Source organism: Mesoplodon bidens (assembly GCF_964165515.1).
Source record: "Mesoplodon bidens genome assembly, chromosome: 14".
Classification (NCBI taxonomy): domain Eukaryota; kingdom Metazoa; phylum Chordata; class Mammalia; order Artiodactyla; family Ziphiidae; genus Mesoplodon; species Mesoplodon bidens.
The window spans coordinates 68,568,200-68,595,994 of NC_138170.1; the positions used below are offsets into that span (position 1 = coordinate 68,568,200).

The following is a 27,795-nucleotide window of genomic DNA, read 5'->3' on the forward strand; positions in this document are numbered from 1 at the left end:
CTGAGAAGGGATGGAATCAGAATACTACAGAAAGCAACCTGCAACAGGACCAAGCTAAACAAATCAATAATTGATTCCACCAGGATTCCTGCCGCCTATTCTTAGTCACAGGGCATGAAACCTTACTCAGAAAAGTATCGATTTCATTTCCTACAACTGGCTACAAACTTAATCTATTCTGTTCGATGGGAAGGGAAAGGGAGAAGGCAGGCAGCAGGGAGTTTACACCTCAGCAGTTGTTCCCTGCCTTCTCCTTTACCCACAGGAAATGCTACTTTAAAAAACAAAACTGAAGTTTGGAGTTTAATACTGAATTCTGCTTTCTTGGCACATTCCAGAAAGAGGAAATGATTACACGTAGCTGTGTCTTTGTCTCCTGAATGGCTGCTCTAATGCGGTAAGTTATATAAACAAAATAACCTACAAAAAATGTTCATATTAAAAAAAATAATAATAAAAAAAAAATAAAAAAAAAAATGTTCATATTGTGAGCAGTCTTAATTCGTACTTATTAAACTAAGTCTGATACTGAATGATACCAGTAATTCAAACAGATTCATAATGCAGCATTCATAGATCTCGTAAAATAAAACACGATCCTCCTATAACCTGATTAGTAACATCAAGTACTAAACTAAACATGCTTCTGGTCAAGAATTTACTCTTCAGAGATTAAAAAGTGCTTCTCAAGAATATCAGGATCTAGAATTCATGGTAAATTGTCTATGTTTCGATAAAAAGCCAGAATCAATTCCTATTCTAATTATTACCCATAGAAACTTCTTAAGAGAAGCCCTTAGCCTAAGAGCCATAAGGCATCCACAGCATTTAGCCACTCCTTGCATCTCTAGATGTAATCTAGATGTAATCTCTAACTACAATGTAGCATTAGGTACTCCATGGCCATTATCCATTTCACATGCTTTCAAAATAACACAACTCTGATTGAACCTAGCTTTCTAAGAATGATTCTATGAAGAGCAAGACAATGTTAATGGCCTGTGGGAGACAATACTTCTGTTGTGTCCAAATGGACCCTCCTCACGAGAAGGCTTTGTTAAATTATTCTAGAATCACTCCATGTGCCATTTGCCAATTCTGGGGACCGGGCCTTTCTGACCAAATGCAACACAACCCCCTCACTCAGGCCACCTGTGAAAAAGGCTACAAATGGCAAAACTTCTTTTGCTACCCAAAATATTAGCTCATTTAAGATCTGTCTATAAGAAGAGCAGGTCTCTGCTTAAAAACAGTCAATCAGCTAGATTACTCTCTCTTGCATTTTTATTAAAAAGGAAAGCATTACTAGCATGTTTAAAAGGTTACATTTATTTTGCACTGTAGAAACCCTGGAAATAAATTAGCCAGTAAATCCAATTCCCATGGCTTCCCACAAAGGAAAAAGTAAACACATTGCCACTTTCTCTGGAAAAGTTAGACAACCATGATTTACCATATACCCTGAAGTAACTGCCTGCCAATAAGTCAGTCACCTGCACCACTGTCAAAGACGAAAAGTAAAAGACACAAATCACATGGGTTACATAATTAATAAAGGAAAATCAGAAATTTACTTAAGCTTCCTAAAAGGTACAGGGCATCACACTTTCAAGTTTCACAGTGATTAATTTAACACCATTTCACTGTTAAAACTGTCACTTACCATGTACATGTCAAAGTGCTTCAAATGCAGCATATACGAGTTAAAATTCTTCCTGGAAGGTTCAAGTACCGGCAGCTCACTTAAGGTTATTCACCCACAGGGTGTTCAAGGATGGGCATGCTGCCTTACAAGGACACCTCATAGGACAACGAAAATTCTAGTCTGACTTCACAAATGTCCTACAGAGTGCTCAGGCAAGTCCAGAACTGAGGTCAAGATAAAGACCATTCTGAACATAAGAATCAACACGATCAAAGATTTCTGTATCTGTTTTTGGCTTATTTGGAGACCCGACATCAAATGTTCTAGTCCATCAGGTTTACTTTGTTCCCTCTGGCATGTTCCCAGTCCTTGACTAGTCAAGAGAGATAAGGCAATCGAGGAGATGTGAATGTGGCGAGATCTAGGGGCGACAGAGCAAGTGGGCGTCTCTGTCCTAGACAGTGGCTAGTTAAAAACCCAGGTGAAGAATGAACAGGACGAGTTACAAATAGGCTTCCTGCTAAAATATAAAGGGGAAGAGTAGCCTTTGATTCAAACACCTTCAGATTATCTTTTGATCCTCCAGAACTCAGAGAATCAAAGTCTGCTTAGGAAAGCAAGGTACATTTCAAATGTTTTTAGACTGACTACAAAATAAAATAATTCTTTGAAAACTGAACACTTAGGAGTCTTTCAAATTCACATTTGAACTTTAAGTTAGTAGAGGAATGACTAACTTGTGACAATTTTAAACTGTGCACTGCAGTAGGATCATTGGGCACTAAAGTGATCTCTTCTTCCCCTTAAAGTGGATACTATGCCTGCTTTCTCCTTTGCATGTTCCCCCAATGCCCAGGCTCTAGGTCGTGACCAATATTTTTTTGGTAACTATTTAGAATTTGGGCAACCCTAGACATACACTCCTCTTCCCAACAGCTCTATATTTAAAAAAATGAAATGTTGGTAATAGTACTATAACATTCTAGGCCATAAGCAGCATTGAAACTTCTTTTTAAAATTACAATTAAAAGTAATTTAACCATGATATTATTAAAATGCCAGGGAAGACCATTTAGTTCTTTATGTGAAAGTTATTCACTCTATTACCCTTAAGACTAGAACCCATAAATTATGTCTATTACACATTAAGGGAGGAATGTTGGCTAAACTGTGGCAATTTTAAACTACGTTACACTAGGATCATGAATGCTATTGAAGGATCATAAAAGGCAGCATTAACATACTCAGGTATTTTTTAAGATTCTTCTATCCATGCCTCCCTCAAATATAGGGGAGACAAGCATAAAGGACATTTTTCATACCATAACCTGAAAAGAAACTTCTTACAGGTCTAGGTAATTTTGGTCAGAAGAAACACAAAGCAAACCTCTGGCCTGACTAAGGCACTCTATTCTGAAATGTACAGAAAACATGCATGTATGACCAATCATGCCACTGCTCCCCAAAAGGCAGCTCAGTGTGTATGCTGGGAGAAAGGCTGGGGTGTGAACGCACTCCAAAATATCATGCATAAGCCTAAAAGATATTTTATACTTCGGAAATGTTATGGTAATTGGCAATGACGTAAAGTCACAAGAGCTCTTTGTAATGAAGTCCTGCTTCGGCTGCTATATCACTACATAACAAATGGGGGCTGTCATGATGCACTTCAAGACAGCAGACTAAACCAAGAAAAAGAGTCAACAGTACACTAAAGATTCACAAGTCCACAGTATTCGGAAACAGTTAATTACTCACTTTTCATCTTTATCTTCTTGACAGCCATCTTTCATCAAACGATGCCAATAAAACTGACTGTAGCATAATTCTTAACCACCATTGGGAAATGTAACGTATAGGCACAAAACAATTTTCAAATAAACCTGATGCAACAGAAAAAGAGCAGAAACACACTTTGAGGTAAAACAGCCCCCAAATTACAGGACATGACCCTATGCCAGAAGTAAAGGGGTTTTTTTTGTTGTTATTGTTGTTTTTACTATACTGTACATGGTAAAGAAAGCCTGTGGTCCACATCTGTCATTTTATAAATATTTATCAGTTCTTTTATAATACAGATTAACCTCATTTTTGTATACAAGGTCAACAAAACAATAAAATGATTAGCTCAGAACCTTAAAACAAAGCTTTGTTCCAGGCCCAAATTAACACTTTATCCAGTTCAATTTTACAGATGACACAGAACAAGGTATACAAAAAATAGTTACTTTTACTTAACTAGTTCATTCTCTGACCTCCATGATGGCAATTTATTAGCAAACATGAAATCACTACCCATATTTCCCTTCATCAATTTCTCACCTACTTTCAGTGTTCATTTTTGTCTCAGAGAAAGTCACCAAATACACCTCAACCTTCACGATTTTTTAAAATGAGTACAGAACCATGTGTTAGCTCCTTGATGCCTCGTTTCTAATAACCTGAATGACAATGATTAGACTTTACAGATTCAAAAACTGAAATATCAATTACATAGTTATTTTTACAAAGCAGCAGACTAAAATCCAACAGAGGAATATACTATAATTTAATTTGACGATGGTCACATTCACAGATAAATAATGATTATGGATTTAATTACATATCAACACAGTGGTGCCTATTTTATCCAAGTGCAATCCATCCAAAAAAAAGGGTTTAAGATACACTCTTCATTCAAGCACAAACTTCATTCAGTAGAAAATAAAAGAAAATCAGCCAGTAAATTTCATCACCACCAAATTAAATGGAGACAAAATTTAAAAATAGAATATCCACATTCACGAAAAGGTGTGATCATAAAACAACCATATTAAAGTCAAAGAGATTTTTATGTTTGTCAGTAAACTTAAAAAATTACTCCAAGTCACATAAAGAGAGCACATACTCAGTAAGGCATATATATTAAAAATTTTCTTGAAGTGGGGAAGTGAGCAACTTGGGGAAGAGAGAATTTCTATTTCTTTATCCTGTATGAAATAAAAAACACAGCACTCTCTTCCACAGAAAAAGACAGAGGGAGAGAGGAAGGACAAATTAAATCAGAAAACTAATTTCATAGTGAGGTTCATGAGATTCCTAACTCCTAAGAAAATTTTTCTCATAAGGAAGTTTATCTGTGTTCCTCACCAGTAATTATTGTAAGACTGGGACTGTCACATGCATTCATATGATCATAGTTCATAGGCACCAAATCTCGGCAACTTGCAGCTGAGGGGGAAAAAAATGCCACATTTAAACAATGAACCATGCCAATGAGTGAGCTATAATTACAATCCATTCTCTACTAAGTCCCAAGAGAATATTTTTCTTTAAAAGAAAATTAAACCATTTATCAAGATCCGTTCCATAATAAAGAGAGCCAGAATACTAGAGAATCTAAATATATATATATGTATTTTAGCTCTCTTACCACATGAGGACAAAAGGCATTTCCATGGGAAAGAGAAACCAGTATTTGGCAACTGTATATTGTTTTGTAATCATTTGGCATCTCTTGCTGAAGGTGACTTGCTCTTATCTTTTCCCTATGTTGGATTTGGGCTATTGAGAGCTTCCATAGCTAAAGACCTTCTACTACTTACCAAATATGAAAACATATTGGGTCTTCTGAATGTTATCAGTGTTCCTCAACAAATTGGGGGGTTTTAAAAATAAAAACCAAGGCATCTTTAACTCTGTATAAACCAAAACAGTATGGACTCCTGAAGCTAAAATTACTAGGAACATTTTGCTGGTCTAATGTGTATTATGTTTAACCAAGACATCACATGGCTTTATAAAAAACAAAATAAAAGAAGCTGGGAGTTAGTAGGTCCAAAATTCCACAAGTTCAGATCATATGTATCACTCCTGCTGTCCAAGTACCACATACACTGAGTTCCCATGTCTGTTAAGCAGATCAATTTAGTTCAATGGTGATGGATGAAATATTTACAAGCATCTTATTTACAGTACTTCTTTCTGTAGATTACAGGCCAATATTCTTTTCTTCCGTTCCTAGTCAATCCGAGTTTGGTTTCCTCAGTGAGAAGGGGTAAATCTGAAAATGGCTGCTCAGCTGCTTTACCTATAGAAAACCAGAACATGAGGCAATGACAAAGACGTACGTAATTTTTTTTTAAAAAGCATACAGAATTCACCCTCTGGAGACAACAATTCACTGGCATGGCAAAAATCATCAGAAATGAAGAGGTTTTTCTGGACTAGGATAGCTGTAGAGCTAGCTGGCTAAATGAGCATTACAACTACCCTGGGAGAGTTAGGACTTAAACTTGGGTCTGCCCAACTCCAAAATCTAGTCTTTCCTGAGCCCTGCAGACCACACAGCCTTACATTCAAATCTACTGAAAACTTATGGGGTTGGTTGACGTATAGTATCTGTCAGATCAAATATTTACATATATAGTTAGAGTTAATGTTCCCCCTTCTTGTAACACTTCTAGGTAATCATTCCTAATCGGATGAAACAGTAAAAAACTAGAGCTGCAAATTTTTGACAGTTTAAGCCATATTAGTTAGGGTATCCCTAGTGGGTAGGCAAAAGCAAGGTAATGTGCCAGTTAGCAAATATGGTTTATTTAATCCTTCTTATTTCCATTTTTCTTCTTAATATTTACATGTCAATAGTTCAAGTGAATGTTTCTGTGTGGTCTAACAAGTTTTATCTTCTGGTCAGAAGCTGTAGAAGTGTTAAGAGAGCAGAAAGACAGACCAAAAAAAAACGCTCCTGGAATTTTTTTCCGTTAGTTTGAGCTTATATTTATTTTCCAGATTTTTAACAATGAAAATGTACTGCTTTTGTAATTTAAATGTGTTATGGTTTAGTTTGGCGTGTGTATATGGTTTTCTAAAGATATGCTTCTGAGGGTTATAATAAGTTAAAACAATTATGAAAGACACTGGTTACTGTGCTCTACTTCATGCATATGACTGATGAAATATCAGAAGAAAGGCCTCAGAGCGTTGATACAAAGCATATAACGTTAAACTTGCACAAACAGAAACATAAATGATTATGTCTTCATGTCACAATTCATAGACTTATCATGGTTTCTTTTATCTATTTTGTTCCAACAAATGTGGGCTACTTTGGGGAGAAACATATGCAAGGTATAAGAAGTTGTTATCAAGCATGACGGGTGCCCCCGTTTTAAAAATACGTCTGACAATACAGAAGTAAAGGCATTTTGCTTCTCAAACTGATTCACAGCAGGGTTCCTTCCAAAACAAACATACCAAATAGAAGTATTTTTAAAGCCACAGAAATATGAATACCCTATCACATGACCCGATTGCTATGAAATTATCCTCAGAAAAAAGCAAATGAAGGAAAAAAATATTATTCCAGATAGTTCACTTCAACTTTATTTATAATAGTGAAAATCTGGAAACAACCTAAATGATTAAAATAACTGAGTCATGGTTAAGTAAACTGATAATTATTAAGTAATCTCCTCAATGGAATATTGTACAACAATTCAAAATCATAGTTATGAGACCATGCTAAGATATGCAAAATAATTAGAAAAGAATGTTACAGTGTGAGGAAAAAGAAACTAAACTGCAGAGTTCTGATTTTCATTTTATTATACCGATCTTAGTCCATTTGTCCTGAAACCCGTTTCTTATTTTAGAAGAGAATATTAAGGTTTGCAGAATACTTCTTAAATCTACTCTCTTCTTTATTTCCCCTTATAAAAATGCCCCTGAAGCTAAAGAGGCAAGCATAGAAATAGATAAACAACAAATAAATGATTTTGTCCTATATATAATTAAAAGCACAAAAGAGTTTATAATTCTTTACCAAGAAAATGGTTTACATTTCTTCTCACTTATAAACAAGAACTAATTCCTCACAATAATAATCTAGCTTTGAAATTATTTGTAGTTACTACGACATATTCATTACAGAAATGATATATGGCATCACGCACCTGGATATTATCCAAAATTTAGAGAATATCCCAAAATTCTTCCAGCTACTATATTAAGCAAGTTTCTTCTGAAATTCTCCCTCACCTCCATTCCACTATTTAAGAATCAAATGGAACCAATTTTGCTCTAGATTACTCACCACTCGTACTCCATAATGGATGTGGGCCAGAGTGAAAGCAGTTGTTAATGTAAACAGGAGAATGCTCTCAATGTAAGAGGCTACTCCTACATTTACCACTATGACAACCAAGAAGAGAGGAACCAGAAACCAATTCAAAGTTGGGCACCGGGTACTGCTCATCTGACAAACAATCAGCTGACACTTGAAGTTATTAAAAAAAAAGAGAGAATGAAAATTTAATTAGCAAAGCACGAGTCACTCCAACATTTAAAAAGCATTCAAGTACCTGTACATTACATTATTATCAAGTTCAGTAATTCTCAACTGCTCAGGAGCCCAACTGGACCTCTACCCCAACCTCCAAACCCGTGGACCCTCAGACCGTGTGTCAGAAGACACTGGAAGATAATTTAATAAGGGTGCTACAGAAGGCATTCTTCTACTGGGTAACAGTTTGGATAAAAGAAATTTCTCCCAATTTTAAGATTCTATGATATACGACAACACTTTTCTCAGAACACCCTCCCACAGCACCACACAACTAAATTTCTTCATGGTGATGAGGAGATGCTACCTCCAATCAAGTCATGTTATCATACAACACCTCAAAACCTCTTTGGCTCTCTTTACTTTCAACACCTTACTCAAATATAGTTTTATTCCTTCAGAGATACATTTTATACAATGCATTAATGTTTTCAGATCTTTAAACCCTATGAAACCAGTATGACTTGGGATAGTAAACGCAAGTTATACACATGGAAACATAAACTCAGTGGCTAAGTTAAAAAATAAAAACTTATTAAGGACCTGGCCTGAGCTAGAGCACAGGCTTCCTGGCTGTCAGGACTAACAGGGTCTTTTCTCAAGTCCTCCTGATCTTTCCTCCCTGTCTTCCCTCTTGCTGGGCCAGAGCAGAGAAAGGGATTTTTTAACGTACGTAGTATTTATTACAAAGTTTTTTATTCTATGTTATTAATTTAAAAATCAGTTGATTAGAAAATGTGTGTGTGTGTTTCCTCTCTCAAAACCCCCTCCCAAGCTCCCTAAATTAAGCGTTAGATCTGCTGCCATTTCAACCACACTATAAATAATATTTAGAGTCTGAAGGGAATTATTCCATGAATTCTTCAGCAGGCAACCAAAACAAAAAATTTAATTATGCCATGGTTCCAAAATACTACAGCAGTCCCCAAATCCTACTGGTTTCAAACAAAAAAATAAAATAACTTTCAGCATGTTGTCTTTGAGGTTATTAATTATTCTTTCAAATTTCTGATATAAGATCTTTAAATTAAAATCTGCTTATTCTAATACTATATAAGGTTTCTCAAACTATTGAATTCTGTCAAATATTTCTTATATGTATTACGATTTTTAAAAGAAAAAATCTTACTGTGATATTGGCAAAGCCTGTTCCAACCATTAAGTAGAATACTCTAGGATGTAACTCTAAAATATCTGAAGGTGACCGGAGGATCCATGCTGTAGACAAAATGAATAGCAAACATGGAGAAAAGAAGGGAACCATAGCTTCATAGACTGAATTGTGTTTCAAGGTGTTATTTTTATAGCTTCTGAAAAAAAAATCAAGTAATACAAAGAACATTATTACATATAAAAACACTGTACTTGTATTTCATTGTTTTCAAAGTACTTTCACACTTATTCTCTTATTTTTATTCACAATAACCCCATGGCAGAGGTAGAACCAACATTATTAATCCCATTTTAGAGACAGGTTCAGTGAGGATGTGAGAATTTAAATTTACATAACTGGCTACCAAGTGGCAGGGCCAGGACTAGAACAGAAGTCTTCTGACCCTTAGTCTCACTTTTCCCTCTGGAATGTAAAGATGAATACAACTTGGACTGTGCCCTATGAGATTATATTCTAATAGGAAAAATAAAATGAACACAAAACGATACTAGAAGAGCACCTCACGGTGCTACTATGATACACAGCTTAAGAGCGAAAGACTCTGAAATGAGACGGTCCACAGTGTATCTCAGTGGCTCTGGGCACACAGGTGGTACTCTCATATATGTTTGCTCATCTGAACTGAACCCTCAATCCTCATCCCGGTTCTGCCACTAATTACATAACCTTAGGCAAAATACTGCCCAATCAGGACAGGACCTCAACTTTAGAAAAAGAGGAAGACATGACTCAAATCACCTCTAAGGCCTTCAGAGCTTTAAACTTTATGGCTTCTATGAATGACTGCCAGTGGCCGTAAAGAGGGAAGATTCATAGAGCTCGGCTTGACATGGATAATAGGACTGTGCAAGACAGATGTGAGCACTGAAGGATGAAGGGGCAAGTACAAGAAAGTGTTCCAAGTAGAGGAAACAGGAGTAAAGAGTGGGGGCAAAAGTACTGAGGAATGAAAGAACAAAATACATTCAGGTCACATAAATGAACTCAGTGTGGCTGAGCCAAAGTGGAGAAGTGCATACATAGATCAGAGAGATGCAGCTCCCCAGGGCAACTCCCCTCCCAACCCCTACCCACTCCTCAGGCCGGAATTTCCATATGGCGCTCTTTGAGAAGAGGTGGCCTAGGTCCAGGATTTGGTCCTCAACTACACAAGTTGAGAAGTTTTATTGTATGATCATGCTAACTAAACTTACACATAATCAATTTATAAAAACTTACAATCAATTTATAAAAAGAACATAAACCTATCAATATTTGACAGGAACATACTCCCTCCTGATTCACTCACCAAAAAATGACAAATGAGAAGACTGTTTGGTGAGCCCAAAACTTTTACAAAAAAACTAGTAGTTCTGGGCTATGGTTGAAGTGATTACGCAAGCCACCACAGACAAATTATCCTAACCTCATTCTAGATTCAAAATACAGGTTTCATGACCTTTTCAAAATGCCCAGATTCCAAAAGAAAGAAATCCTAAAATTCACCTAAATAACAATTTCTAAAGATTTTCATATTTCTTGCCCAATTAAAAAATAAAATACTTACCTGAAAAAGTTTAACAAACTCATTGGAAGAGTCACACATAATGCACAACCTAAAGGGAAGAATATTTAAATTATCATGAATTATTATTCAAGCATCATTTTTATAATAATCAAATACATACAAACTATGTAATATTTTTAGACCCAATAATTTTCAGGTTCAGGTTTACTTCTGTAATGAAATTAAACACATTTTTCAACAGCATTTACAACTCGAAGAGTGGCAGTACGGTTTGGTGATTCAGAGCAGAGACTCAAGGAGCCAGAGTGGGTTGAATCTCAGTTGTGCTACCAACTGGTCATGTGACTTCAGGCAAATTAACTTTTCAGTGCCTCAGTTTCCTCCTTTATAAAATAGAGATAATAGTAGTATCAACCCCATAGGGTTTTGAGAATTAAATGAGTTATTACATGCAAAGACACCTGGAACAGTACCTGGTATATAGTAAATTGCACAGCCAGTATAAGTTATTTATTGGAAGAGGGGACAATTAATAAATCCTGCTGCTTCCTTGACACTTATCTTTACCTCCCTAGCGTTCTTAATTTCTCCCCCTACCCTATACACTAATTCTTTCCCCTGAAACCTTAAAAGCACAGCCTTCCCAAGAAGCCTTACCATTGCTTCTGCTGCTCTCACTATCTACTTATCTTACTCTGCTATTTCCTGTCACTCACCAAACTTGCCTGTTGTCTTCATCTCCTCGGCACTCATTCATTCTGCCTCCCCTCTGCAGAAACTGTACTCTTGAAATTTATCAAGCTCTCCTAATAGTCAAATTCAGTATCCTGTCTTCATTCCTGACTTCTAAGTAAGACGACTTCGCTGACTACCCACTAACTGCAATTCTTTCCTCCCTTGGCCTTTGTGATTCCATTCACCCAATGTTCCTGTTAGCCGTCCAACCACACTACATTTGGTGTCCCTTTTTGGTAATCTATCTCCTGCATATTCCTAACTGGATGTTTGACTGTGCATCTACACTCCCTCAGAGAATCTTCTCTTCAGCTTTAACCAAAAGCTACCTGCAGATGACTCCAAAATCTAATTATGTATTCTTGGGCAAATCAGACAATCTCTCTGACCTTCAGATTCCACAGGTGTACCATGAGGATGGTTTAAATGATTTTCTAGTGACCCCTGAATCTGATTCTGTGATCTATAGAGATGTCAAGTTCTAATCATTCTCTGTTTCAAACTCCAAATCAATATATGTGGCAACTTTCTGGACATTTCATTTCGATATTTCCTTGTCACTCAACATATTAGTCCATTCTGGACTCCTGATGACTAAACTTGGCTTGGGGGGGCGGGGGCAGTGGTCAATGCAGCTGTGACCTTAAGGATCAAAGACAGAAGAACATTCCTTCAAAACAATTCTTAAGACATCTTGCTAAAAACAGATGAAAAGGGGCTTCCCTGCTGGCACAGTCGTTAAGAGTCTGCCTGCCAATGCAGGGGACATGGGTTCCATCCCTGCTCTGGGAAGGTCCCACATGCCACGGAGCAACTAATCCCGTGCGCCACAACTACTGAAGCCCGTGTGCCTGGAGCCCATGCACCGCAACAAGAGAAGCCACCCAATGAAAAGCCCATGTACCGCAACAAAGAGTAGCCCCCGCTCACCGCAACTAGACAAAGACTGTGCACAGCAACGAAGACCCAATGCAGCCAAAAATAAATAAATAAATAAATAAATTTGTTTTTAAAAAGATGAAAAAACTAGAATTCACTGAACAGAAATCTCATCTCAAAAGATGAATTACTCTACTACTTTCAAGCCCAAATGGAACAAAGTTCCCTCAGTTAAAAGATCTTAGAGGGAGTGGAAGAGAAGACAAGATGTCCTCAATGTCCTCAGAAATTTTTAGCAGCTCATTCCATGTCAAGCTGGGGAGCACACTGTTAGGGAGGCAGGGCTAAATGAATTAACCCAGAATCATTTGTAGCTTTCAGGCGCTGAAAATAGGCTGAGAGAAACTTGCAAAAGATTTGGTACCAAGAGTTTTTTAGTTTAAAACATCCTAAAATAGCTTTATCTTAATTAAGTGCAGTAAGCGTGTAGAAAGCCTGAGCTCTATATAGGTTGCCAAAGAGAAACACTGTATCTTCTATTTCTTCTCTAAATAACACTCGATGTACTTTCTATAAAGAATATTTAGTGGTTAAATACTTGTCTATTAAACTCTATATGACGATAGTGATAGAACCCATATACATGTAGACCTGCTTTTCTTATTACCATAGGAAGGCCTAGACTTCATAATAAAGGAGACAACAGCTATAGAAAAATCGGAATAGAATTCATAAAAAAGGACTGATTAGAATGAGATAAACACCAAGGATAACATGGTCACAACAAATATTTTGGTTCCTCATATTTGCAGGCTTAAATAAAAACTTCAATGAAAACCAACAAGACAGGGGCTTCCCTGGTGGCGCAGTGGTTTGGAGTCCACCTGCCGATGCAGGGGACGTGGGTTATAGCCCCGGTCCGGGAGGATCCCGCATGCTGCGGAGCGGCTGGGCCCGTGAGCCATGGCCACTGAGCCTGCACGTCCAGAGCCTGTGCTCCACAACGGGAGAGGCCACAACAGTGAGAGGCCCACGTACCGCAAAAAAAAAAACAAAACCAACAAGACAAAAAATACTTCAACGAAAGTAAAAAAGACAAACAACAAACAAGGGGGAAAATGTCATTTATATCAAAACAAAGATTAATATACCTAATAGATAAAGAGCTTCTAAAAATAAAGGAAGTGGTTAACAATCATAATGCAAAATTTGACTAGAGATATAAAGGAAAAAGAAATATAAATGGCTCTCAAACACTAGAAAAGTTCATCCATAATAAGAGAAATGCAAATTAAAACTATACAGATATACCATTTCTTACCTATCACAGACTGGCAAAAATCCAAAAGTTTGACAACGTACTACATTGGTAAAACTAAATAAACAAGTACTTTCATTCATGGCTGATGGGAATTCAAAAATCAGATAACCCATATGGAAGGGAATATGGGAATATTTAGTGAAAATGCATACATTTGTCCTTACTAACAATTCTACTTCTAGAGACCTCTTCCAAAATACCCTGGGAAAAATATGAACAGACATATATATGTACAAGACGATTTATTGCAGCAATTTGTACAACAGCAAAAGACCAGAAATAACACAATGTCCATCAGTAGAAGGTTGTTTGAACAAACGATGGTACATCCACACAATGAAGTATTGTACCAGGCAGCTGTAAGAAGAAATGAGGAAGATCCCTAAACATCACTATGCAGTGATCTCTAAGATATACTATTATGTGGAGGGGAAAAAAAAAAGAAGCACGTGTAGTAAAATATGTATAGTATGCTACCATTTATCTATGAAAGGGGGTGATAACCACCCCCACACACACACACACACACTTACTTATATTAAGAAAGAAACAATGAAAAGATAAACCAAAAAATTTAAAATTAAGAATAGTTAACTATGAGGGAAGAAAAGGCTTGGGTAATGATAGAGACTAGACTTCTTTGAATATATCTTGTTTTATATATAGATTTGACTTTGTAATCATGTGAATACGTTACATAATTATAAAGGAAAAATAAATTTTAAAGGAAAAAGTAATCCATAAATATCAAAAGTAAAATGAAACTAACTTAAATGTACATATCCACAGATGGTGGCATAACCACAGAATGGGGACTTTAGACTATAATAACCTGACTGGGCATTCTCTAGTGGGATAAACCATAGGGCAAATGGAACTGCAAAAAACCAAAGTCTTCAACAATTTCCAGTAATCATATGTCGCTGATTTTGGAACTACATTCTCAGACTGTTGTGGGTATTTTATGGAATAACACAAATGTATAATTATTTTGTGTCGTTGAAAGCAAAGACTTTTGTCAGAGTTTAAAGGACATACAAATATAAGATCAACTAGGTTAAGTAAAAGATCTGTATCATCAAATATGATTTGGAATTATCAGCATGAATTTAGGAGGTACTTTATCAAAAAACAAACTTTATTCCCCTGGCTATCCACTGAATGAATGGATTCCTAAGCAATGATCATCAGCGACTGTGAGTACCACTAGGTGAAGAGTTGAGGCAGAACCTGGGAAGAGGTGGAACAGATGTACAATACCTCATCCCGCTCGTCATTACTGATACCACAGACAGAAAGACAACTAGCTATCGTGTGCCCCCCAATGTGATGCAATAGGAAGTACTATTACCTAATAAGTATTGCTGCCAAAAATTATAAATTACAAAGAAACTCATATGCCTATTAAAGTACCCACTTAACTTTCAAAAATATATCTCCTATGTCGGAGATTCCATTTTATCTTTAAATAAACATTTAAATGTAAAATGCAGCACACCTGCCAAAGGACAAGCTGCATAAATCAAGATTCACTCATGAATGATAGCTGGAGATGAAAAATAGCTCGCCTTTTCAAGGTAAAGAAATCAGTTTATAGAGGCACCCGAAAATGAACATTTGTTAGATCACAGCAGGGTTCCTAAAATATCTGCAGTCCAGAGCCACAGAAAATCCCCAAACTACTCCTTTTCTGAAAGCCAGTGCTTAATGCACCATCTTCCCAGCTGTTTCTAAGCCTTCAATTCCCATTCTGTAACCAAGGTTCACACGCAGACGGAGGGAAGATTAATTTTTAGATAAGAGAACAGAGCAACAGCCAACAAGTTTTTTTCTTTTACTCTACAAAGGTCTTAGTGTCACTCCTGGTGCCCCCAGTAACAACCCACGTTCCTCTTCCTCTCGGCCTCTCTCCATAAAAACACTCTCCCACCACTCAATCATCCTGTAGATATCCCCTTTGGCTAAAATCAAAAAGGAAACATTACCATGATCAAAACCTTTATCTAGCATTCAAAGGCTTAAGAAAAAGGGTATCTGAGAGGAACAGAAGCTCAATTTTTGGAGTGGATGTATTATAAAGTAAACTCTGTGTTTCGTCATTCTATTTCCTCAAACTAACCATCTTCAATTTTGAGATAAGTATTGAAATCAATACCGAACGTCCAACTAAATGTGGATCCTCCAATACAGTCTAGATTAATTTGAATAGTTAGTTTACAGGGTTTGTGTGATCTATTTTGGTATTGCCTTCTGATTAGAAATACCTTGGTGCTGAACAAAGCAAAACAAAGCAACCTTATTTTCCTTAAGGGTTTGGCTGAAACCCTACAGGGTTGCGGGGTTCTGCTTTTGCTGCCGGGTGTGCGGGCAGGCAGGGAAGTGCTGCTGGTTATAATCAAACACTGGCTTTGATAACAAAGCGATGTTACAACAGGCTTCAACATGGAGCTTCTTACCAATGATCATTGCAGTGAATAGGTCTCTATATAAGAAATTAAACAGGAAAGGTTCATACCAGGCCTCAACTCCCACAATCGCAGTCACTATGTAGACAAAGGAAATAGTCTGGAAGGAAAATGCAGACAAAAGTATACAGAGCATTAACAGCTGGAAAGATCAGGGAGTCAATAACGCTTTATGCAGCATAAGTCTAGTAAACAGTTTTAGTAAAAGCAAGAAGTATGCTTAAATTTGATATGGTGGCAAGTCTTCTTGCCTTTAAAAATAGGTTTTTCAGCCAACAACACCATAAAATAAGTAACTTCTAGATGATGCAAACAACTGGCCTCATAAGGCACCTTGTAAATTGGTTTAGCCACACGACGTTCCAATTTGCCCACCCAATCACCTTCTTCAAACACACTCCAACTTCTGATTCTTTACTGGAGCCTTAGGTGTAGACGGGCAAAATGGCAACACAAAAAGCTGGGATTCTAAGGCAGGGAGAGTTAATAGCAAGGCTATAAAGTAAGAGGAAAACAAATCTCTCTACTCACTGAGAAGTCGGCAATGAAGACAAAAAGCCAACAACTTAATTATAAGCGCCTTTCTTTATAAAATCAACAGTTTCAATGAATGTTTGTTAAGAAACCGTTCATTTTTTGGTGTAATAATGGCATTGTAATTATGTTTTTTAAAAAGAACTCTTACCACTTAGAGATATATAGTAAAATATTTATCACATAATACCAGGATTTTCCTTTAAAATAACTGGAAGGAGGGAGAGGAAGAGTACATGTGAAACTAGACTGGCCAAGTGTTAACTGCTCAAGCTAAGTAACAGGTACATAAGGGTTCACTATACTATTCTCTCTACTTTTGTACATATTGGAAATTTTCCATAAATAAGTAAAAATAATATAAAAGAAAAAAGAAAAAAATGTTAAAGCACCCATCAGTTCTAACCAAAAAAGCAAAAGGTCAATAAAGAAGGAATAACAAAAACTTTCCCCAAAATTCATGGCAATGTTGAAAATTGAAGGAAGAAGCCATACTTACCACCTGGCTAACGTCATATCCCCATGGCAGGAAAAGAATCCCTGTGTTATACTTTTCCCAGTGGGACAGGATGAAAGAAAATAGAACTACCCATAGCAGGAGATAAAGAACAAAAACACTGACACCAGATGGTCCTCGTCCAAAAATGGAATACACAGTTACAACAAAGTAAACACATGACCAACTATCCAGGCCATGGTCAAAAAGCTCCCCTAACGGAGTGCTGGAATTGGTTCTTCGGGCTTGCTTTCCATCCACACCATCTGCAACAAAAACACATTACCACAGGAATAGGTCAACAATTGCACCAGTCTGGAGAAAGTCTTCTTTAATAAAATGGAGAGAAACAAAACAAAACAGATGAGCATATCATAGGAATGTTAATTAACTAAATTATAACTATCAGACAGTATTGTAAAAATCCAACCTTTAATTCCTACAATGCAAAGATTTCAGAAATAAAAACTGTAATTTCTCAAACCTTAATCTAAAAATTAAAATGTTAAACATTGAATGGTGTCTATTTTAGATCTAAGGAAGAAGCATTCTAGCTGGACTCTGAATTCCTCCAAATCTGCCTAAGAACTAACTGAGTTGTTCCACTAGCCGCAAATTCTTAACCCTCCAGAGAATATTCAATAGTTGTTCATTATAATTTATCTAACCATTCCTTGCTCTAGGATCCAAAAACACTCTGCTACTTCAGTCATAACACCTGTTTCATCTTGTTTGATATCACAGTTACTTCTTTACAGATGGACCACCTCCATAATTTTAAGTGCTTTCCAAAAAGGCTTTGCAACACAGTAGGTGTTGAGTAAATATAAGAATAAATTTATTGGGCTTCCCTGGTGGTGCAGTGGTTGAGAGTCCGCCTGCTGATGCAGGGGACACGGGTTTGTGCCCCGGTCCAGGAGGATCCCGCATGCCACAGAGCGGCTGGGCCCGTGAACCACGGCCACTGAACCTGCGTGTCCAGAGCCTGTGCTCCACAACAGGAGAGGCCACAACAGTGAGAGGCCCGCGTACCACAAAAAAAAAAAAAAAAAAAAAAAGAATAAATTTATTGAATAAATTAAATTTATTGAATAAATTGGGAGATTGGGATTGACATATATATACTAATATGTATGAAATGGATAATTAATAAGAACCTGCTGTATAAATAAATAAAATAAAATTCAAAAAAATTTACTGAAACTGTACAATGCACTATTTTTTTTTTTCTTTTTTTTTTTTTTGCGGTATGCGGGCCTCTCACTGTTGTGGCCTCTCCCGTTGCGGAGCACAGGCTCCGGATGCGCAGGCCCAGCGGCCATGGCTCACGGGCCCAGCCGCTCCGCGGCATATGGGATCCTCCCAGACCGGGGCACGAACCCGTATCCCCTGCATCGGCAGGCGGACTCTCAACCACTGCGCCACCAGGGAGGCCCCTGCACTATTTTTTAAATTAATTTTGATTGGGGTATAGTTGATTTACAATGTTGTGTTAGTCTGCTGTACAGCAAAGTGAATCAGTTACACATGTACATATATCCACTCTTTCTTAGATTCTTTTCCCATATAGGTCATTACAGGGTACTGAGTAGAGTTCCCTGCGAAGCACTATTCTTTTTTTTTTTTTTTTTTTTTTTTTTTTTTTTTATTTTTTTTTTTTTTATTTTTGGTGTGTGGTATGCGGGCCTCTCACTGTTGTGGCCTCTCCCGTTGCGGAGCACAGGCTCCGGATGCGCAGGCCCAGCGGCCATGGCTCACGGGCCCAGCCGCTCCGCGGCATATGGGATCCTCCCAGACCGGGGCACGAACCCGTATCCCCTGCATCGGCAGGCGGACTCTCAACCACTGCGCCACCAGGGAGGCCCGAAGCACTATTCTTGATGCTGTGAAGACTATAAAAATCTTAGAATAAACTAAGTTTGTGCCCTCAAAGAGTTTACAATTGAGAACGGAGACAAAACATGACAGTTACAGATATGATGTATCACAAACCAGAGAAGAGTACAGAAAAGGGATGAGTTCTCTTCAGGCTAAGATAAGCTAGACTGGCTTTCCAGACAAGATGAAATCTGAGTGGGGACATAAAGAATGAGTTGGATTTCGGTAGATAGGAGATAAAGGAGTGTGTCATTTCAAGAGGAGGGAGTGCTATCGGCAAAAACACCGAGATGGAAAAGCACATGTGTGCGCAGGCAATGCCAAGTAGTTTAATTTGACCAGAAACTAGTATGTGAAGATGGCAGTCTAAAGAGGCTAGAAGGAAGGTCTGAGCCAGTTTAAAGGTATCAGAGAGTCTGAGGAGCTACTACAATTATCTGAGTAGAGGATTATGAAGAGAAAAACAATGCAGTGCTTCAGGGAGACCCACTTGATACTGGTGTGAAGGACAGGCTGGGAGAGGAGCCCTACTTAATAGGCCTAAATTGAGATGGAATGCGGTGGGAATAAAAAGCTGGAGGAGGGCGAGATATTAAGAAAATAAAAATGACAGTGCAACAAAAGAGGAGAGGTGAGGTCGAAGCACAAGAAGACCATCTCCAAAATCTCCCGTCTGTGTAACTAAGAGAGTGGCAGTATTAACAGAAATAAGAAAATCTGAAGGAGCAAGACTGATAGAAAAGATCTGAGTACAGTTTTAGATGCTGAAATTGAAGTGTTGGCAGGACATCCACATGATAATGTCAAACAACTCAACCTAAGGGTACTTACTAGCAACTCAGAAGATAGATAAGGGCTAGATACTAACATGGGAGTCAACTCAATAGTGTTAAGGATCAGGATTACCAAGGGAATAAGGAAGGAAAAAGAGAAAGAGAAAGCACACTGGAACACCTTCACACAGGGGCAAAAACAGGAGCCGGGGCGGGGCGAGGGGGGGGCGGGGAGGAAGAGGGGAAGAGGAAGAGAGAATGGTACAACCTAGTTAAAAAGGAAGAAGCGTCTGAATTATAAAAATTCGTCCTCCAAAGAAACAGTTTTGTTAATTAAGTGCATCAGAATTAGACTAATTGTAAAGATTCAGATTCAAGGAATTAAAAATTCCTTATCATTACTGTGTTTATCTTGCTCACCACAGTATTATCCCCAGTGCCTAGCTCAGTTTGTGGCAAAGAGGGCCTTTAAAAATGTTGTTGAAGGAATATATGAAAGGATGAATCTCAAACTCTTGCCCAAACACTGTAGATCTCTGTTATATAGGACTGGGAACTTTTCTGCCCCCAAGTAGTTAAAATATATCCTAAAAGTCTTTTCTTATTATTTGCTGACTTAATTTCCTATTCTCAGTGCAACTTCTGTGCAGTTATTACAAATATTATATTCATGAACTACATATTAATTAGGTTTTGTACGTCTTCTCACTGAACCCGTTGTAGCCCCATAAGTCTGGGGTCTAGATAAGTCTCACAATGTTTTTTCATAAGAAAGGCAATTCAGCGCATAACCTATATATTATGAAAAAACCACCAGCAGAACCTACAGCAGCACCCTGTGATCAAACACACCGATAGTTCTGCAGCAAAGCATAAGAATAGTCACATTAGTAGTATAAATGAAGACTATAAATTGTTGCTTCAAGGCAGGTTTTGCAACAAACAGTTCATGTTAGATCAGGATTTTTGCCAGAATTGTGGAGACCTGAAACAGGTAGATGGTACAGTACTTCAAAAGACTCTTACGGGGACTTCCCTGGTGGTACAGTGGTTAAGAATCCCTCTGCCAATGCAGGGGACACGGGTTTGAGCCCTGGTTCAGGAAGATCCCACATGCTGCAGAGCAACTAAGCCCATGTGCCACAACTACCGAGCCCGCGAGCCACAACGACTGAGCCTGCGTGCCACAACTACTGAAGCCCGCGCACCTAGAGCCTGTGCTCTGCAATAAGAGAAGCCACCTCGGGACTTCCCTGGTGGTGCAGTGGTTAGGAATCCGCCTGCCAGTGCAGGGGACACAGGTTCGAGCCCTGGTCCCAGAGGATCCCACATGCCATGGAGCAACTAAGCCCGTGCGCCTCAACTACTGAGCCCATGTGCCATAACTGCTGAAGCCCACATGCTTAGGGGCTGTGCTCCGCAACAAGAGAAGCCACTGCAATGAGAAGCCCGTGCACCGCAACGTAGAGTAGCCCCCGCTCGCCGCAACTAGAGAAAGCCCGCACGCAGCAACAAAGGCCCAATGCAGCCAAAGATTTAAAAAATAAATTAATTGAAAAAAAAAGAGAAGCCACCTCAGTGAGAAGCCCATGCACCGCAACAAAGACCAACACAGCCAATAAATTAAAAAAAAAAAAAGACTCTTATGACATGCTGTTAAAAGCCAGAGCACACAGGCCACCCTCTCCTTTTCTCTATTCCTCCTGCAGTCCTTGGCAACCAAATCCTACAGCAAAAAAAAAATTTTTTTTTTTTTGGCCACATCGCACGGCATGTGGGATCTTAGTTCCCGTGCCTGCTGCAGTGGAAGCGCGGAGTCTCAACCACTGGACCTCCAGGGAAGTCCCATTAAAACCAACTCATCTTTAATAACAAATGCACAAAAGCCTCTGTCTAAATGTAGATCTTTTAACTAAGTTTTTGCCTAATTCTTCTTGATTTCATTCTCTTCCTTCCCCAAACTCTTGCAGCCCTGGTCATCCACCACGTCAGCATTTAATTCTGTACCAAATTACCCTGGTTTTATGAATACAAGTCATCTTTATCTGAAGAGACCTAAGCAACTTTAAGTCAGGGTCTGCTACTTCACATTCATTTAAAAACCACATACTGAGTACCTCCTATGGAGCAGGCACTGTTCTTAACACTGGGTTCACAGCGAGCAAGATAAAGTACCCACCCTCAAGGAACTTACATTTTAGAGCAGACAACATACAAGGGGGTCATATGGTTTTAAGTGCTATGGAGAAAAATGAAGCAGGGAAGAATAGGAGAATGCAGGACAAGTCACGCAGATGATCCCAATGAAACGCACCCTGGGCAGAATACACGGTGTAGCCTGGCCCAGTGGACTTCCCTGACCACGCCCCCTCCACCAAATGAGAATTGATCACGTCTGTATTTGTTCTTCCACTATGCTCTATTACAGCATCTCTCTCAGTATTCTGCAGTTATTTGATATGTCAGTACTGCTTTCTAAACTCATGGCAAAAATGATGTCTTATTCCAGGGTTGGGAAATACTTCTCGTAAAGGGCCAAACAGTAAATAGTTTAGGCACTGTGGGCCAAATGGCCTCTGTTACAACTACTCAACTATGTCTCTGCTGCAGGAAAGCAGCCACAGACATGTAAAGGAATGAGCATAGCTGCGTTCCAGTAAAACTTCACTTACAAAAACAGACAACAGGGGCTTCCCTGGTGGCGCAGTGGTTGAGAGTCCGCCTGCAGATGCAGGGGACACGGGTTCGTGCCCCGGTCCGGGAAGATCCCACATGCCGCAGAGCGGCTGGGCCCGTGAGCCATGGCTGCTGGGCCTGCGCGTCCGGAGCCTGTGCTCCACAATGGAAGAGGCCACAGCAGTGAGAGGCCCGCGTACCGCAAAAAAAAAAAAAAAAACAGACAACAGGCCAGGTTTGGCATACAAGTGTTAGTTTGCCAACTCCTACCTTATTCTTTGAATTCCCAGCAAATGACAATATTTTTCACAGAGAAACTCAAGAACGTATTTATCAAATTGAACAGGATATTAATAAACCCTAGTTAGAATGAATTAAGCATAGGAGAAAATGTTTGGTGGCTATCCTTGCTGACAGTTTCCCCAGCCACTGACTATTTGCCAATTTCTTACCTAGAGTGTAGGCTACGAAGTTGAGGATGCCCACTATAATCCAAACCCAATCAGGTACATGCTTGTGACCTGGTGCTGTAAAGGAAAACAACACAGATTTTAACACAGTCTAAGTACAACTGTTCTTACCATAGCCCACACTGCCAATGAGAAATGTTTCTATATATTAAATAGAAGCTGAAGTACCTTACAATATATTTCGAATGCAGAACTAGGTAAATATTAGAATGTATCAGCAAACTCTGACAAAACCACAGTAACTGCCCAACCCTCACAAACAACAGGCATTTATTTTGAGCTTTAATCGTAACTCAAGACTGACTATCTTCACTTGAAAATTACTTATGTGCCTAGAATGAAAAATAATGTTTTTGGAATTCAAAAAATGCTTGTGTTTAATCTGATCCTTGTTGTTTATGATTATACTACAAACATGTTATTAAGCTTTCAACCTATACTCTCTCACTAAATTATTAATTAGCTGAACAAAAGACCTTTTGATTTGTGTATAGGTAAATTACCTCAACTGGATGATCCTGGCAACAAAACCGTTCTGAAATGTCTAGACCTCACTTTTCCCCCCCTAAGATAAAACAAGTGAGATTCAGGTCTGGGTTCTAGTCCTGGCTCTGTGACCAACGAGCAGTGTGGCCCTGAACATACCATTTAACCTTCCTGTTTTCCATTTCCCAAATATACTGGGACTAGATGGTTAATCTGGGCCTTCAAGTTGTATGACTTGGAGAAATACATATAATATTTACGTATTTTTAGTTCTCTTAGTAACTAAGTAAATAGTCTTATTTAGTCAGAGAAAATACTATTTCTAGTTTCAAAGATAAACTTTTGAGGCTGTTCTGAGGATTAAAATACAATTTTAAAAACCCCCACAATATCAAAACCATGCTTAATGAAATTTAAGCATGGTAACGGTAATGATCTTCAATTACCATTTTATTACATATACAGAAGCTATGGCTAAAATTTTCAGTTGATAAAGTCAGGCATAGGTAGAGTTTCAATATTCATAATTCCTATAATATCAAAAGTCATTAAGTGTTTGAAACTCCAAATTCTCCTACAAAAACAATGTTGTCGGTGATTGTTAATTTCTCTAGGTCAGTGCACAAACGTCTGCTGAACCCACAACACAGATGAATTATAGCAGCGGTCCCCAACCTTTTTGGCACCAGGGACCGGTTTCATGGAAGACAATTTTTCCATGGATGGGGGAGGGGGGGCAGTGCTGGTGTTTCAGGCGGTTAATGCAGGCGAGGGCAAGCGGCAGATGAAGCTTCGCTTGCCCGACGCTTGCTCACCTCCTGCTGTGCAGCCCGGTGGCTAACAGGCTGAGGACCGGTACCAGTCCGCGGCCCAGGGGTTGGGGACCCCGGAATTATAGTACTAAAACTCCTGACTACATCATTTATAAGTATTCTTATTGGAAAATATCTTCTAACTTAGAATGCAAAAACTACTCATCTACCTCCATCTTTCTATTCCTCTCAACTCCATCCACCAGCTGAGCAATAAGAATAAACTGTTTCCCACATATCCCCCCTCATCCCAGATGTGCTCCAGATTTTCTTGTCCAGCCGGTGCAGAAGCTGGGGTGTGGGAGGAAGTAAGATGGCAGTGGGTCTGAAAGAAGACGTTGGGAATAAGCTGAAAACTGCCTCCAAAGGTGCATTTTGCCTCCCGTCCTCAGTAAGGGCCCAGACTTCCGTCAATAAATATCTAAGGTCTAACAACCATTTTCAGAGGAAACTGGGAGTTATTAAAGGTACGTACAAGTGCTGAGCAGAGGAAAGAGAGATCACATTGCCTTTAGAAAAGGGGGATTTTTATTCCATACCTAGAAAAGGGGAAGGGATATTTCTGGAACTGGTAGGTATGCTGGGCCTTGCTTATACTCATTTTCAGGCAAAACTTCAGAGTCCTAATTTTCCGTCTTCTTATAAATCCCATTACTCCTTATTGACAAAAACCTCATTGCTTTTTAGACAGCATATCTAAATTCAATAGCCAAATTGGTTTCTAGAACTTATTAGAAACATACATAACAGATTGTGAAAACACAACTTAACTTTTACACCCAATTCTAACATTTTACAAACCTTCTAATATTCAAAACTTTTCAGAAATGCAAGCATCTTAATAGAATCAGAAAATAACCATATCTCATTTTTTGCTATTTAGACATTTAAGATTTTATATTAAAGTAATAATCTTACCTGAAGCATAAAAGTCAGGATCAAAGTATGCCATAAGCAGAAAATTGAACACAACCAGCAGAAAGCCAGAAAAGGTTATCAGATTTGGAGCCAGCCAAGTAGGAAATACCTATTTTTTTCAAAATAATTACAAAATAATTACAAAATAATTAAAGTAGAGAAATCTCTCTGTCCACTACATACCACAACATGCAAATTTGTCAAAACAAAAACTATAAATTTGAAAGACCATATATACAGGAATTATATATATCAAATTATAAACCATAATCAGTTAATAGAAATCTATTTTCTATATTTTAAATAATTCTATAATCAACAAACTTTTATAATCATAACATTATATTTATTTTAGAAAAATTTAAGAAGCATTTTATAAATATGATAGATCTAGAGTATAAGCTTATACTTCAACGATGAGATAAAGCAAAAGGTGTGTGACTAAAGGAAAGGAGGATGGGAGAGACAGGTTCTCTAAACGTCTTATTGAACTGACAGTTGGTCTGTAATACTCCATAAAATAGTTTAAAATATTTAAAACTTACTAAAACCTAAGTACATGCTTATTAATCATCATACCTTTACTACAGTGTTCCAAAATGGATGCATGATATACAGAGAGAGCGGATTGGTATCCACAGCACTGTACTGTTAAGAAATGAAAAAAAAATATTCAGAGTTAATCCTTGCATACCAGCGAGTATTTAGAACAATATTTCTCAAATGAAAATAATAGTACAGGGACTTCCCTGGTGGTGCAGTGGTTAAGAATCCTCCTGCCAATGCAGGCGACATGGGCTCGATCCCTGGTGCAGGAAGATCCCACGTGCCGCGGAGCAACTAAGCCCGTGCGCCACAACTACTGAGCCTACGTTCTAGAACCTGTGCACCCCAACTACTGAAGCCTGCACACCTAGAGCCTGTGCTCCACAACAAGAGCCACCGCAGTGAGAAGCAGCGCACCGCGACAAAGAGTAGCCCCCGGCTCACCGCAACTAGAGAAAGCCCGCGTGGAGCAACGAAGACCCAACACAGCCAAAAATATATAAATTTTTTTTAAAAAGAAAATAATAGTAAAAAAAAATCTAGAGAATATATCTAGTTATACAATGTCCTCTTCTAAATAACAGAACTGGAGAAGCAATATGAATGGGGCAAAGATGGCCAAGCACAGCCAGACAACTTTTTACTCAAATCAACTTTTATAATATTACAATGTTGCAGCAGAAAATTTTATATTGCTTTCAAGTGCTCACCTATTTGCAGGATAATGAGCACACTGTGTTGCATTCACACACTGACTTTCTCAACCTCCTTCATCCCTCTCAACTAATGGGAATCTAGCTGTTTTACCCTTGACACCATTACTAATGCACTTATTAATGGTACAACCTTGGGTGAGTTACTTAACCTCTCTGTCTTAGTTGCTTCACCTGTAAAATGAGGATCACAGCCTTTACCTCAAAGGATTGCCATAAGGATTAGATAAACTGATAATATACAGGAAGTGCTTAGAGCAGTACCTAGCCCACAGTTAGTGTTATATAAGCATTAGGTACCATTACTGTGTTTTGAGCACCAAAGGAATGACAGATCCCTTTACAGCTGGAAAATGGATTGCTTAAATAAGCAAAGGAAGAAAACAACAGGTTAGGGTGTTCAAAATGTATTCCCCAATTGTTGAGCTATTTAGTAAAACTTCAAAGAAAATTTTAACAAAGTATCTGTATGTAATTATGTAATACTTTAAGAGTCATGTTGATGACTTATTCATCAGAGACACAAACACACACACAAACACACACACACTGGAGTGCCTGGCACGTAGGAAGCATCCACTAGGGGTGGGGAAGAAGGGATACAAAATGGGTAAGGGACAACTTAATTCTCACCCTCAGGGAGTGGGAATATTACCTAATTCAACAAACTGTCATTTAAAAGACGTCACACTAGTCAAATGCCTGAAAAAAGTTTCAACTGTGCTTTATATTTGTTTAGCATGAATATATTGGGGTGGCCAAAAAGTTCGTTCGGGTTTTCCCGTTAAGGCCAACCCAAAAAATAAGTAGTAAGTATCTGAGCAACTGATTTTTTTTTTTTGCGGTACGCAGGCCTCTCACTGTTGTGGCCTCTCCCGTTGCGGAGCACAGGCTCCGGACGCACAGGCTCAGCGGCCATGGCTCACGGGCCCAGCCGCTCCGCGGTATGTGGAATCTTCCCGGACCGGGGCACGAACCCGTGTCCCCTGCATCGGCAGGCAGACTCTCAACCACTGCGCCACCAGGGAAGCCCGAGCAACCGATTTTTTTAAAAATCATAATTAAAGATCAATATTTCTTCCTGAATGTTTTATGGATATGCAAGAAATATTCCTCATCAGTGTTTCAAGATTTAAAAGTGTGATGGAGCAAAAAAGTAAATAAATAGAAATAATTTAAAATACTGCTAGCAAAGAGAGTTAGCTAGTAAGTCACATGTTTACTCAACAGAATCCATGGCTGAGCGCCTCCATTTCTCCAACTCATTCTGATGAAATGCGATATCCTGGACAAAATATCTGAGACAGACAGTGGGAAGAAAATGGTGAAGGAGAACACTGGCCAGAGTGAGAAGCTCTGCAGCTGCATCCAGACTCTCAGCTGGAGCCTACTTAAATGAGTATTACTGTTCTCGCTAAAATCAACTTCTACGTGCATGGTTC

General features: G+C 38.5%; 1 protein-coding gene across 3 annotated transcripts in view; it reads right to left on the reverse strand.

Annotated features, from left to right (window-relative positions):
- Positions 1-459: 459 nt before the first annotated feature.
- Positions 460-27,795, reverse strand: part of SELENOI (selenoprotein I) — a 43,917-nt gene continuing 16,581 nt past the window's right edge. The window contains exons 2-10 of one of the 3 annotated variants that reach the window (XM_081254990.1): positions 25,674-25,742; positions 25,095-25,203; positions 22,861-22,935; positions 17,085-17,347; positions 16,043-16,151; positions 10,691-10,739; positions 9,100-9,280; positions 7,722-7,904; positions 460-5,714 (exon numbers count right to left, since the gene is read on the reverse strand). In XM_081254990.1, the coding sequence (XP_081111116.1) occupies positions 5,616-5,714; positions 7,722-7,904; positions 9,100-9,280; positions 10,691-10,739; positions 16,043-16,151; positions 17,085-17,347; positions 22,861-22,935; positions 25,095-25,203; positions 25,674-25,742 (1,137 nt within the window). In that variant the 3' untranslated portion in view covers positions 460-5,615. Of the gene's footprint in view, positions 5,715-7,721; positions 7,905-9,099; positions 9,281-10,690; positions 10,740-13,479; positions 13,944-16,042; positions 16,152-17,084; positions 17,348-22,860; positions 22,936-25,094; positions 25,204-25,673; positions 25,743-27,795 lie in introns of those variants that run through there. The other 2 variants (XM_081254992.1, XM_081254991.1) reach the window with 2 other exon arrangements.